The 11,567-nt window shown below is 59.7% G+C and overlaps 4 protein-coding genes across 4 annotated transcripts; 1 reads left to right on the top strand and 3 right to left on the bottom strand.

Annotated features, from left to right (window-relative positions):
• Positions 1-545: 545 nt before the first annotated feature.
• On the bottom strand, positions 546-2,927 carry SPBR_04712 (uncharacterized protein; the record flags this gene model as incomplete). The annotated part of the gene is made up of 2 exons (XM_040762989.1): positions 546-1,174; positions 1,391-2,927. The coding sequence occupies 2 exons, from the start codon at positions 2,925-2,927 to the stop codon at positions 546-548; spliced, it is 2,166 nt and encodes a 721-aa protein (XP_040615071.1).
• Positions 2,928-3,731: 804 nt separating this feature from the next.
• SPBR_04850 (uncharacterized protein) lies at positions 3,732-5,534 on the top strand (the record flags this gene model as incomplete). The annotated part of the gene is made up of 1 exon (XM_040763127.1): positions 3,732-5,534. One exon carries the CDS (start codon positions 3,732-3,734, stop codon positions 5,532-5,534), a length of 1,803 nt encoding a protein of 600 aa, XP_040615072.1.
• Positions 5,535-6,902: 1,368 nt separating this feature from the next.
• On the bottom strand, positions 6,903-7,547 carry SPBR_05319 (isochorismatase; the record flags this gene model as incomplete). The annotated part of the gene is made up of 2 exons (XM_040763596.1): positions 6,903-7,088; positions 7,152-7,547. 2 exons carry the CDS (start codon positions 7,545-7,547, stop codon positions 6,903-6,905), a joined length of 582 nt encoding a protein of 193 aa, XP_040615073.1.
• A 660-nt stretch (positions 7,548-8,207) lies between these two features.
• On the bottom strand, positions 8,208-11,447 carry SPBR_04610 (uncharacterized protein; the record flags this gene model as incomplete). Its single annotated transcript, XM_040762887.1, has 1 exon — positions 8,208-11,447. The coding sequence occupies one exon, from the start codon at positions 11,445-11,447 to the stop codon at positions 8,208-8,210; it is 3,240 nt and encodes a 1,079-aa protein (XP_040615074.1).
• Positions 11,448-11,567: the final 120 nt, after the last annotated feature.

Here is an 11,567-nt window from a genome sequence, read left to right on the forward strand (position 1 = left end):
AAACATGTATCTACTCGGTATTCCACAGTCGTGGCCGTGAAGACGGCGCAGTAATATAAAGGGGTTGCTGTAATTAGCGGCAACTGAATCAGCATAAAAATGCACACCCGACGGCCGGCATAATGTACACGGCTTTGACCCGGGAATGCTTGGCAGCGTCTGACAGCAAGTCTGCCACCGCAATCAGTTGCTGAACGTGTGGAGAGTGACAACCGGCGACACCATCGGCCAGAATGACGAATCGGACAGGCGTCGGCTTCCATTGGTTGACAAGTGCGGAGTCAAACAGCAACAGTGAACTCAACTTCCTCACTTGGCACAAACAATTCAGCAAACTCCAATTCACTTGACTTTGACCACTCTCCTCCACACTCCGTCTAGAATCTCGTACAAAATAGAGTCACATAAGAATGGCGCCTAGTGCTGTCGTCCTCTCCAACGAGAAAGGCGCCAACGCCGTTACAGGCGCGCTGGGCAGGACCACCACCGGCAAGACTCTGAAGATTCGATCCTATCCCACGTTTGCCTCGCTCCACGAAGAGCGCCTATACCGCAAGCAGCATCTGGCGGCTGTCTTTCGCGTGTTTGCCGATCGCGGCTTCGACGAGGGCGTGGCCGGCCACGTGTCGGTGCGCGATCCGATTCTGACCGACCATTTCTGGCTGAACCCTCTGTCGATGCACTTTTCGCAAATCAGCGTGTCCGACCTCGTTCTCGTCAGCGAAGACGGCGTCGTCGTCGAGGGCGGCGAGACCATCAATGCCGCCGCGTTTGCCATCCACTCGGAAATCCACAAGGCGCGGCCGGACGTGCACGCCGCCTGCCACGCGCACTCCGTCTACGGCAAGGCATTTAGCGCCTTTGGGCGGCCCCTGGATATGATTACGCAGGATGCCCTCCGATTCTATAAGAGTCATGCCGTGTACGACCAGTTTGGTGGCATTGTCCTCGATCGGGAGGAAGGACGACGAATCGCGGCTGTCTTGGGCGCGGACAACAAAGCCGTCATCCTGCAGAACCACGGCCTGCTGACGGTTGGCCGCAGTGTCGACGAGGCCGCTTTCTGGTTCTTGTCCCTCGACAAGACATGCCATGCGCAGCTGCTGGTGGATGCCGCGGCCCAGGGGAGTGGCCACCCGAAGAAGCTCATCAATGACGAGGAGGCTGCCTTTACCTACACACAGGTGGGCACGCCCGACAAAGGCTGGCTGTCGTTTCAGCCCTACTACGACGAGCAGCTGGCCAAGACCAATGGAAGTTTCTTAAAGTGAAGAAGAGGCTACCGGAAGGACTGCAACATGAGGAAGGACTGCGATGATGACCACATACAATTGGTAGTACGATTAAATTATATATAATTTGACGCTTTCACATCCCCACAGCTATGCACTGCCGTCTGCCTCGTCTCCTGCTGCCCTCGCCTTCTTCTGCACCTCCCTTCGGTGAAGATAGTCCACCAGAAACGCCATGGCGAGTGCGACCGGCTGCATCAGCAGACACACCAAGTAGCCCTTGAAATACCGCGGCGCCTCCACCGTGGGCATGGACAGGATGGGCACCCAGCTGTTGAACGCCATGGCAAATGCCAGCATGGCGCTGAGGACAAATGCGCGCTCCTCGGCGTCGTCGGTGCAGATCAGGTTCGCCCATGAGTACATCACGGGCACCATGGCGTTCTCGACATTGCTGACGGCAACGCCAAACCACTTGTACGCAAAGGGCGAGTGGTCGTACGCGACGAAGGCGACCAGGCCGAGAAAGGCAACGGCGTGCGCCAGGGCAAACAGCGGCAGACGCGCGCGGACGCCAAACCGGTCGGCCACCCAGGCAAAGAGGACAATGGCCACGATGGCGGCGCAGGGCGGCACGGCCGTCAGGTTGTTGACTGTGGCCGTGGAGTAGTGGTGGCTGCCGGCCACCGACTTGATCCACAGCGTGTACGTGCCTTGGAGCATGGCCAGGTAGCCCTGCTGGTAGATTATGCTCCAGGGCACCAGCACCCAAAAGTGCCAGCGCCCGACGAAGCGGCGGACCGACGACAGCGAAAACACCAGCGACGCCTTCCGGGTGGACCGCCGGCTCATGGCCGCCAGCCGGGCGCGGGCGAGCGCCAATTCGTCTTCGCGGAACAGCCGCTTGTTGGGGTGCTGCGGCGTGCCAGGAAAGGTGAGGACGCCAAAGAGAGCAATGGGAAGCGCAATGACGCCGCCGACCAGATACATCCAGCGCCACGCCGCGCGCCCGAGGGCGCCATCGAGGTCGTCATAGATTCGCGCCGCCAGGAACCCCGTCGAGATGGTTCCCACGCTGCCCGCCACGTAAAAGAGCCCGGACCGCCGCGCCAGCTCGTCCGGGCGATACCAGGACCCAAACACATAATGAATGGACGGAAAGAAGGCGCCCTCGCCCAGGCCCACCAGGAAACGGTAGCCGGCCAGCTCGCCGTAGGACTGCGCCCGTGCGCCGAGCGATGTTGCGAGGCCCCAGACGGCCATGCACACGGGGATGACGATCTGGGGCGGCGCGCGCGTGTTGACCAGCGTCAAGGGGATGATGCTGACGGCGTAGCCAATCAGGAAAATCGAGTTGATTTGCACATACTCGTTGCCGTAAAACTTGAGGTCCTCCTTCATGCCGCTGATGTACGCATTGTTGTACATGCCGCGGTCAATGTACAGAGCCCAGAAGCCGGCACACGCAAACGTCAGGATCGACACATCAAGCTTCGTCACCAACCGGCGCTCGGCAGGGCCGTCGTTGGGGTGGAACCAGCGCCAGAAGGACGCCTTGGTGGACCACTCGCGGTTGACAACGGTACGGGAGTCTGGGCTGTTGGCATTCGGAGAATGGTCCGACACGGCTTCCGAGTCCGACGCCGGTGGTGAGGCCAGGACAGAGGCCTCGAAGGCCTTTTCATGGCCGGACATGGTGAGAGAGGAGGTAGGTAATTTCGAAAATATAAAAGCAAAAGCAAAAGCGACGACAAGTGAGTGCAAAACCCGGCAACGTAATATAGGTTGAGATGTCAGGTCGCGATGCAGACTCTACCCTTACGCATGTAGCCTCGATTATTTATATACACTCTGCAGATTGCACCTGAGTTTTCAACATGTACAACAGCCTTGCTCAGCGGTGCATCTATGTTGTCAACACAAGACTATCGTCGACACAAGATGCACCCGCGATGGCGCAATCAGCATCTACGCAGCGGTGCGTGACGGCTGCTTACGGGTTCTACGAAGAGATAATAACGATGGCCCCGGTCAAGCAAGGTCAACAAGGTTAGTCTCCCCAGTAGGGCAGCCATGGCAGCGGACACGGACGGATTTTATGGAGCCACGCTGTAAACATGTGCCGCTCTGATACGACAGGTCAAGAATACCATCGCACCAACGGGTAGGCGCCAACACGCCTGTTGGCGTACATTTCCCACCCGAGACGTCCTCGACAAGTCTGCCCACCCGAGTTGACTTGCACCCTTATTTTCCCCGCCGTCGACACACCTGACCTAAAACCGGGTAGCATCTAGAGGGATAACCAGATGGCGAGAAGACAACAATCTATTGCGCAATTGAGATGGACGAGGCAAGAAAATGAAGTGCAGAATCTATAATGGAAGGACACGTTATAATACAATAGTCGTAGCTGTCATTACCACCACGACATGGTGCACTGACGTGAAGAACAAACAACGTTATGGGCCATCAGACAAGACCACAGACCCTCTCACAATGGGCTCCGTCGACAATAACAGAACGTTCACAGCGGCGTTTGACCGTGGCAACCGCCCGGCGCCGTACCCACTGCCCAAAACAGCGTACAATGCCCACCAGCCCGTTTCGGCCGTCGTCATCGGCGCCGGCATCGCGGGTATCGCCACGGCCGTGCTCCTGCAGGCCAAGGTGCCGAATTTGACCCTCACCGTCTACGACCGCCACGCACGCGTTGGCGGCACATGGGAGGAGAACCAGTACCCCGGCGTGCGCTGTGACGTGCCCTCGCACGCGTACCAGCTGTCCTTTGCGCCGAATCCGCACTGGACGGAATTCTATGCCAAGGGCGCGGAGATCCGGGAGTACTACGAGGCGACTGTCAAGAAATTCGGTGTCGACAAGCACCTGCGGCTGCAGCACGAAGTGGTCAGGGCTGTGTGGGACACCGACGACGCACACTGGCAAATTACGGTGCTGGACCTGGTGTCCGGGGCGGAGTCCACCGTGGCGGCACAGTTTCTCATCTCCGCCACCGGCCGGCTGAACAATGCCGCACCGCCCAGCATTCCAGGCCTGGACACCTTCCAGGGAGCTGTCGTGCATACCGCTCGCTGGGACCAACACAGCGCCGCCGACATCCTCGACAACAAGCGAGTCGCCGTCATTGGCAACGGCGCCAGCGGCATGCAGGTCTTGCCGGCCGTTCTGCCGCGCGTGGCCCGTCTGCGCCACTTTGCCCGCACACGAAACTGGGTGTCGGCGGCATTCAACGGTGGACTCACAGCGCGTGCGGCGCAGAAGGGCAACCCGGCCGGCCACGCGATCCCCGAAGCGACGCGCAAGCACTTTGCATCCCGCGACGGCCAAAGAGACTATCTGGCATATCGCAAAGAGCTCAATTCTACCTTCCACGCGGGCATCGCCGGCTTCTACGCGGGAAGCGACGCCAACGCCAAGCTGCGCAAGGACTTGACGGCCCTTATTTCAGAACGCGTCAACCACGACCCCGAGCTGCTGGCCAAGCTGATCCCCGACTATGCCCCCATGTGCAAGCGCTTGACACCCGCCCCTGGCTACCTCGAGGCCCTCAGCGACCCCAAGGTCGACTTTGTGCAGACGCCCATTGCGCGCGTGACGGCCAGCAGCATCGAGACGACCGACGGCCAGTCCTTTGCCGTCGACACCATCATCACCGCCACCGGCTTTCCCGACAACTACACCCCTGCGTATCCGCTGGTGGGCCGTTCTGGCACAGACCTCCGCGACATCTGGGGCCCCGGCGGCCGTGTCGGCTACCCAAAAACCTACTTTGGTGTCATGGCCCCCGACTTCCCAAACTACTTTTTCGTCCTGCAGGCCCAGGGCACACCCTTCTCCGGCACCGTCCCCGTCAAGTGCGAGCAGACCGCCACGTACATTGCCGCCTGCATCCGCAAGGTGCAGGCCCAGTCGTACGCGGCGCTCGAGCCGACGCAGGACGCCACGGACGACTTTGACGCCGTGGTCGAGGGCTTCTTCGCCGACAAGGCAACGACCGACACGTGCAGCAGCTGGTGGAAGCAGGGACCGGGGCCCAGCCGCGTTACCCTGGGCTGGCCCGGCACGATGCACCACAAGGGCGACGTGACCCGCACGCCGCGGTGGGAGGACTTTGCCTTCCAGCGGCGCAAAGAGGCCGCGGCCAATCGCTTCCATTATTTCGGCAGCGGCTTGACAGCGCGGGAGGAAGACGGCGATCCGGACGAGCTGACGTCGTACTTGACGACAGCCGACGAGCTCGACCTGCAAACGCTGCACGAGGGGTGGACGAGGGGCTATTGAGGACTGTGTTCAACCGTGCAGACGAACTGCAATAACGATGCACGTCTATCATTCGCTGGTTTTATTGTCTGTTGGGAGGCTGTGCATACATATGTGCTACCCGACTGCATGTGCCGCAACCAGCGGGCATCCGCTTAATGCATGCAGGCTGCTGTGTGATGTACTATCATGGTGCAGAAACGGGTGGTTGGCTGTAATGGCCAGCAGCCAGTGTGCATGAGGCACACAAGCGACTCTGCATGTCGGCTGCAAATGTGCGGCGATGAGGTTGTGACTCAACACGTCTCGAGAGAGGGGCAAGATGCGTATGCTGCAGTCACAACTGCCATTTATATTTCCAGTAGCCAGCCATTTCGAGGCTTTTCCTCATTTATTTGAACATAAAAACCGTATGCATTCCTACTTGTGTACAAAACATTATCGAGTACACCACCACAAAGTCATTTGAAAGCCTCACAATCTTTGATACTATAAAATTGGTTACCATGGTAAGAAGGCAAACGTCGCGTTCTCGTCGCGTATCAAAATAGAACACAAATAAAAACCTAACCACATTCCAGAACGGCAACAACAACGGTGCAAATTCAAAGTCACGCAACCAGCACAGCGGGGACAGCCCCGGCGACCATTTCGTAAAGGATGTCCAGTTTGGCAAAGTACCACTCGACGATGCGTATCTCAGCTTCAGATACATCATCAACGGCATCGCCGAGACGCCCACGCTCATGCGTGTGTTTCCCGCGCCAGCTGGTTCGCCGCAAAAGGTGTCGAAGTTTCACGGTAAACATCCTTGGATGGAGCTCGATATGGCCGCCATGCGACAGGAGATGGGCCGGGTCAGGCATCTCCCACGCCGAGACAAGCCCGCCGACGATGCCACGGATCCCGCCGACATGCGGGGATTGCTTTGGGATACAAACGTGGCCAAGCAGCTTGAAAACGACCCGCTGCTCGACGCCATTCTTCAGCGCATACGCAAACAAGCAAGGAAGAAAGCACGAAAGGACGCCCGCAGATCTCAAAAGGAGGTGGCCCCAACAGCAGCGGACAACTCCGCATCGGACACAAAAGAAACAAAGGTCATGACAAATGGCATTATGAGGCTTTTCGAATATGGCCAGGAATCGGACGTGGGCGAGGATGCAAAAATGATGCGGCTGCTCCAGGCGTACCGGAGTCCCCGGCAAGTGGGCAAGCTGCCCAATGGAACCGTGTTGGGCATCGCCAAGGAGGGAAACACCTTGGGAGTAAGGGCTCGAGTGCCGTATCCATTTCTGACGGAATTGGATGTCATAGAGTAGAACGAAACATGGATTAGCTTTTGTGTACGAGTCATTTCTTCAGTAGAGTACAATAAACAACGTCCCGTCACTGGACATCCTTGCTGTCGATGATGGTGGCCACGACATCGGCTAATTCAATGAGCGACACGCGCACAAGCTCCTCGGCCGAGGCGCCAGGCAGGTCGCGGTCGCCAACAGCGTCACGGACGGCGTAGACGTCATAGCCGAGTTCGGCAGCGGCGCGGACAGTTGCGGAGACGCAGTTGTGGGCCTGTACGTTAGCGATTTTCGAGGGAAACGCAATCAGAAGAAGCAGAGCGCGACAAAAGCATACCATGTAGCCGACGACGACCAGCTTCTTCTTGCCAATCTTGTCGAGCTCCTGCTGGAAGGTTGTGCCCGTAAACGCCGTGGCATGGCGCTTATAGACAACAGGTTCAGAGTCTGTGGGCGTGAGTTCTGGTAGAATATCCGCCAACGGGGTGCCCGGAGTGAAGACGGGCGCCCCCTCGCGGCTGGCCTGGGCAACGTGGACGACGGAGTTGGGGCCTGCCGCGCGGTAGCGGTCCAGGAGGCCCTTGATGACGGCGCGGGTCTCGGCAGCCTTCTCGACCTTCAAGAGTCCGTCGGCATATTCGCCCTGGGTGTCGATGAGGACGAGGACAGAGTCGGTGAGGGAAGGGAGGGACGGCGGGATGCCATAGATGGCGCGGATGTTCTGAGGGGCCATGATGGTGTTGAGTTGTGGAAGGTGAACTGCGGGAGGTGGTGTTCGGTCGAGCTGTCTATTTCGGTAGTAGTCGATTGCGTGCTTGGGCTGATGAGGGTGAGAGAAGAGATCTCTTTAAGCTTGGAGTTTGTTCGATTGTGTTAAATACAGGTCGTCGGAAATGTTCGTTGCCAGTGGGGGAATTGCGGATAAATGGTGTGATGGTGTGATGCTATTCCCACCCGAGACGACTTACACGTATTTGCGCCAAGAAACGTCCCACCCGAGTTCGGCTGGTCCACTGTGGATGGGTCTGCAACCTCGACAAACGCTCGGCTCCTTTGTCGCATATGAATTGTTATAGGGATTATAGAAGTTTGTCATGAATCGAATTGAATAGATTGCTTATTCCTGTATCGATTTTCGATTGCTTATATTTAGCTTTTTTTTTTTTTCAAAATACCCACGTGACTAATCAAAATAATAAGAGCATCTATAATTTTAAGTCCTGTTTTACTCGTGTGAATAATTGACGAAAAATAATTCAAACAGTAACCCAACCCATTGCTTCTAGCTCTGACACGGGGAATATAACCCCGAGCTCGACGCAGGGCGTCAGATGTTGACCATGACACCATATCGAACATCGTTTTAGCAGTCGATGCGGGCCGATGTCCGAAGCTACAAGCCCCATTGGCGGAGCCAGATTTCGACAGAGTCGGCCGCAATGGGAGGCAGCGACTGCAACGTTGCACTTTTCTGAACAGCAATGGAAGTGTCAAATAGCGGTCGTGGTGCCGACGTAGTCGCGAGACTGGACAAGAACGGCACGAGACGGAGGGCAGACAGCTTGGCCGACAGGGCATCGTCGGCCGTCTGTGCTTCTTTGACCAGCGTGGCGACCCAGTCGTCGAGAGGGACCGCCTGGAGGGGCGTGCCTTGTGCCTCGAAGTGAGCGAGGACACTCGGAAAAAGTACGTCGGACCAGGTCGTAGCACGGGGGTGGACGGCGTGCACGAGCGTGGCCTCGCCCGGGGCGGTTGCGGCTGTGCTGGCGGTTGCAAACTCCAGCAGGATCTGTGCCAAAATGTCTGCCGGGATCCAATCGACACGTTCGTTGCGGCCGAGCGACGCGGGCAGACGCCGCGTATGGGCAGAGAACGCGACCAGGCTGGGAAACCATTCCTTGGGGTTCCAGATGCCTGCATGCTTTGGCAGCGTGACGGGTCCACTGATCTGGCCGACTCGAACGACAGTGATGGGGAGGCTGTGGACGGCCGCTGCTTTTTGCAGAAGAAGCTCGGCCACCAGCTTGGACTCCCCGTAGCCAGACCCAGCCGTGGAAAAGTCGGACAAGAACTGTTCAGGCACAGCGGCCGCCGAGCGGTTGGCAATGCCGACGGAGGAGGTGAACAGGAGATGGGGATGGCGAGTCGACGACGCGGCCAGCTCGACCAGCTTGACAATGCCGGCAAGGTGCGGCGTGAACGACGACACGGCCAGGTTGAAGTCGACCTGCCACTGGGTGTGGAGGATGTGGGTGGCGGAGCGCTGAAGACGGGCATAGTCATCGTCGTGCAGGCCTAGATGGTCGTCGGCGAGACGTGAATGGCGGAAGTGCAGACGGCCAGCAGTGAGGGCCGTTTCAAGACTGTCGGCAGTTCCCAGCCGCGCCTGCAGTTCTTTCTGCTTCTCGAGTCCACCGTCGTCTGCCCGGTTGAGACACCAAATCTCGTCGATATCGGGCGTGTGCAGCAACGTGTTGAGTAGGTGCGAACCGAGACTTCCCGTGCTGCCCGTCAGGAGGACGAAGGTGGGCGTGTGACTGTTGCTGGCGCCGTTGGTTCCGTTGGTGGCGTGGCCGTTTGCGCCGTTTGCGCCGTTTGCGCTTGTCTTGATGGCCTGCAACGTCCGAGAGTACTCTGCCAGCAGCTGCTCCGCTGCACTGCCTTCCCCGTCGGCTGCCTGTCCACCCGCACTCTGCATCTTCCACAGTGCACCTGTCAAGGCGGCCAACGACGGATTCCGGTAGATGAGTGCCGCCGCAATGTCTGCCGGCCTGATGCTGTCCGGCACGTCCCTTGCAATCTGCCGTCGGAGTGTCAAGACCTGCAACGAATCCAGACCAACCGTCACAAAAAAGTCGTCGTCGTCGGCAATGTCCTTGTCTGTGCTGGCAAGACCTTTGATGGCCTCCCGCAAACTGCCTCTCAACGACTCTTTCGTGGCAAAGTCGACGACACCTCCCTCGCCCTGGGCGGCCTCTGCCCGTTCGTACAGCGCATCCAGCTCGTCTTTGTACAGCTCTACGGTCGGGGCGCGTCGAATGGTGCCTTTGCCGGTGCGGGCAAACGGCTTGGAAGCATCACCAACCAAGACAAAATCGGCATGGATGCGGGCGTGCGCCGGGGCGGTCCTGTTGGCGTCGGCCAGGACGGGCGCGAGAGTAGCCAGAAAGTCGGGCAGCGACAGAGAGCGGGCGCTCGGCGACGGCTGCACCAGCAGCGCCGTCTGGAACCGCCCCTGCCCAACCACCAGAGCATCCCCGACCAGCGGACTCGCCACAATGGCCAGCTCCATGGCCTGGGGCTGCACCTTTTCGCCGTTGGACAGCACCAAGACGTTGTCGATGCGGCCTTCGTACCTGTACAGATCGCTCTTGCGCGGATCCGGATGCCGGGAAAAGAGGTCCCGGAAGGGATACTCGTGCAGGTCGGGGAACGTCGAGAAGATGGGCTGCCACTGCTCGAGCGCCGCCTGGCGGACACAGACCAGCTCGTACAGCCCACCGCCGCGGTCTTGCAGCTCGCAGCCCGTGTCTGGGTGGACGTGCGTGTAGAACCAGTCGCGGCGGTCGGTCAGCACGGCCGGCAGCCAGCCCGTCTCGGTGGTGCCGATGCCCTGGTGGAGGGCCGTGTGCGGGAGGCGGTCGACGATGCGGTTGCCGGTGGCGTGGCTCAGCGGGCCGCCCGCGTAGCCAATCGCCTTGGTGGTGCCCAGCAGCTGCAGGGTGGCCTCGTCCTTGGCCAGGTCCTCGAGGAGCGACGGCGGCAGGTAGAGCGCCTCGGGGCGGGCGGCGCGGATGACGTCCGCCACGACGTCGGCCGTGTTGAGGGCCAAGTCCGGGGGGCCCAGCACAATCGTCCCGCCGTGCACGAGCGGCCACAGGATGCCGTTGTTGAGGCCAGCCGCGTGGAACATGGGGAACCCGAGGTACGCACGGGCGCCCCAGATGTCGTGCAGTAGCAGCGGTCTCCCTTGGATCGGCCGCAGCAGCGTGTTGGCCTCGGCGAACGCCACGCTGTCCAGAAAGCGGGTGACGGGCTTCGGGTGGCCTGTGCTGCCGCTCGTGTGCAGCACCCAGACGGGGTCTCGCCTGCCCTCGTCCCACGTCTTCGTGTAGGGAAACGGGGGCGACGGGGTGCTGTCGTCGAGGAAGAAGCCGAGCTCAGGCAGGGCAACGAGTCGCAGGCTCGCCACGAACGGCGTGCCCAGATCGATCACCCGCGCAATGTGTGTGCCCCGCAATGCCTGCAGCCACGTCGTGCACCCCGCCGCTTCCAGCACGGCCGCATCGCCTTCGGGGCTGTTGCGCAGCGACGTGTAGAGCATCACGAAGCCGGCCTTGACGGCGGCCAGCACCAGGATATAGTAGCGGAGGTCGGGTGGGCCGCTGTACCCGAGGACCTGTGTCGGGTTATCGGAGGTGGCCTTCGTGTCGTGCACATTGTCTCGTATCCAGTACGCGGCTCGGTCGATTGCATTGGCAAACTGGCGCGCCGTGACGGTCGTCCATGGCCGTGTCAAGTCGGCCGACGACGGATATTCGTACAGAACGCGGTCGGGCGTGTCGGCCGCCACCTGGTCGGCAATGTGTGGCAGAAGTCGGCGGCCGGCCTCGGGGTGGGGCGCGGACGACATGTTGTGGTAGACAGTGCTTGTTCGAGATGGAGCCAACAATCGCGGCCAACGAGTCTTGTCGATGTTGCAGTCAGCGTTCCAAATAGGATGCGCAAAACACAGTACGGATGGCGAACACGA

The sequence above is a fragment of the Sporothrix brasiliensis genome (genome assembly GCF_000820605.1).
Source record: "Sporothrix brasiliensis 5110 chromosome Unknown Cont21, whole genome shotgun sequence".
Classification (NCBI taxonomy): domain Eukaryota; kingdom Fungi; phylum Ascomycota; class Sordariomycetes; order Ophiostomatales; family Ophiostomataceae; genus Sporothrix; species Sporothrix brasiliensis.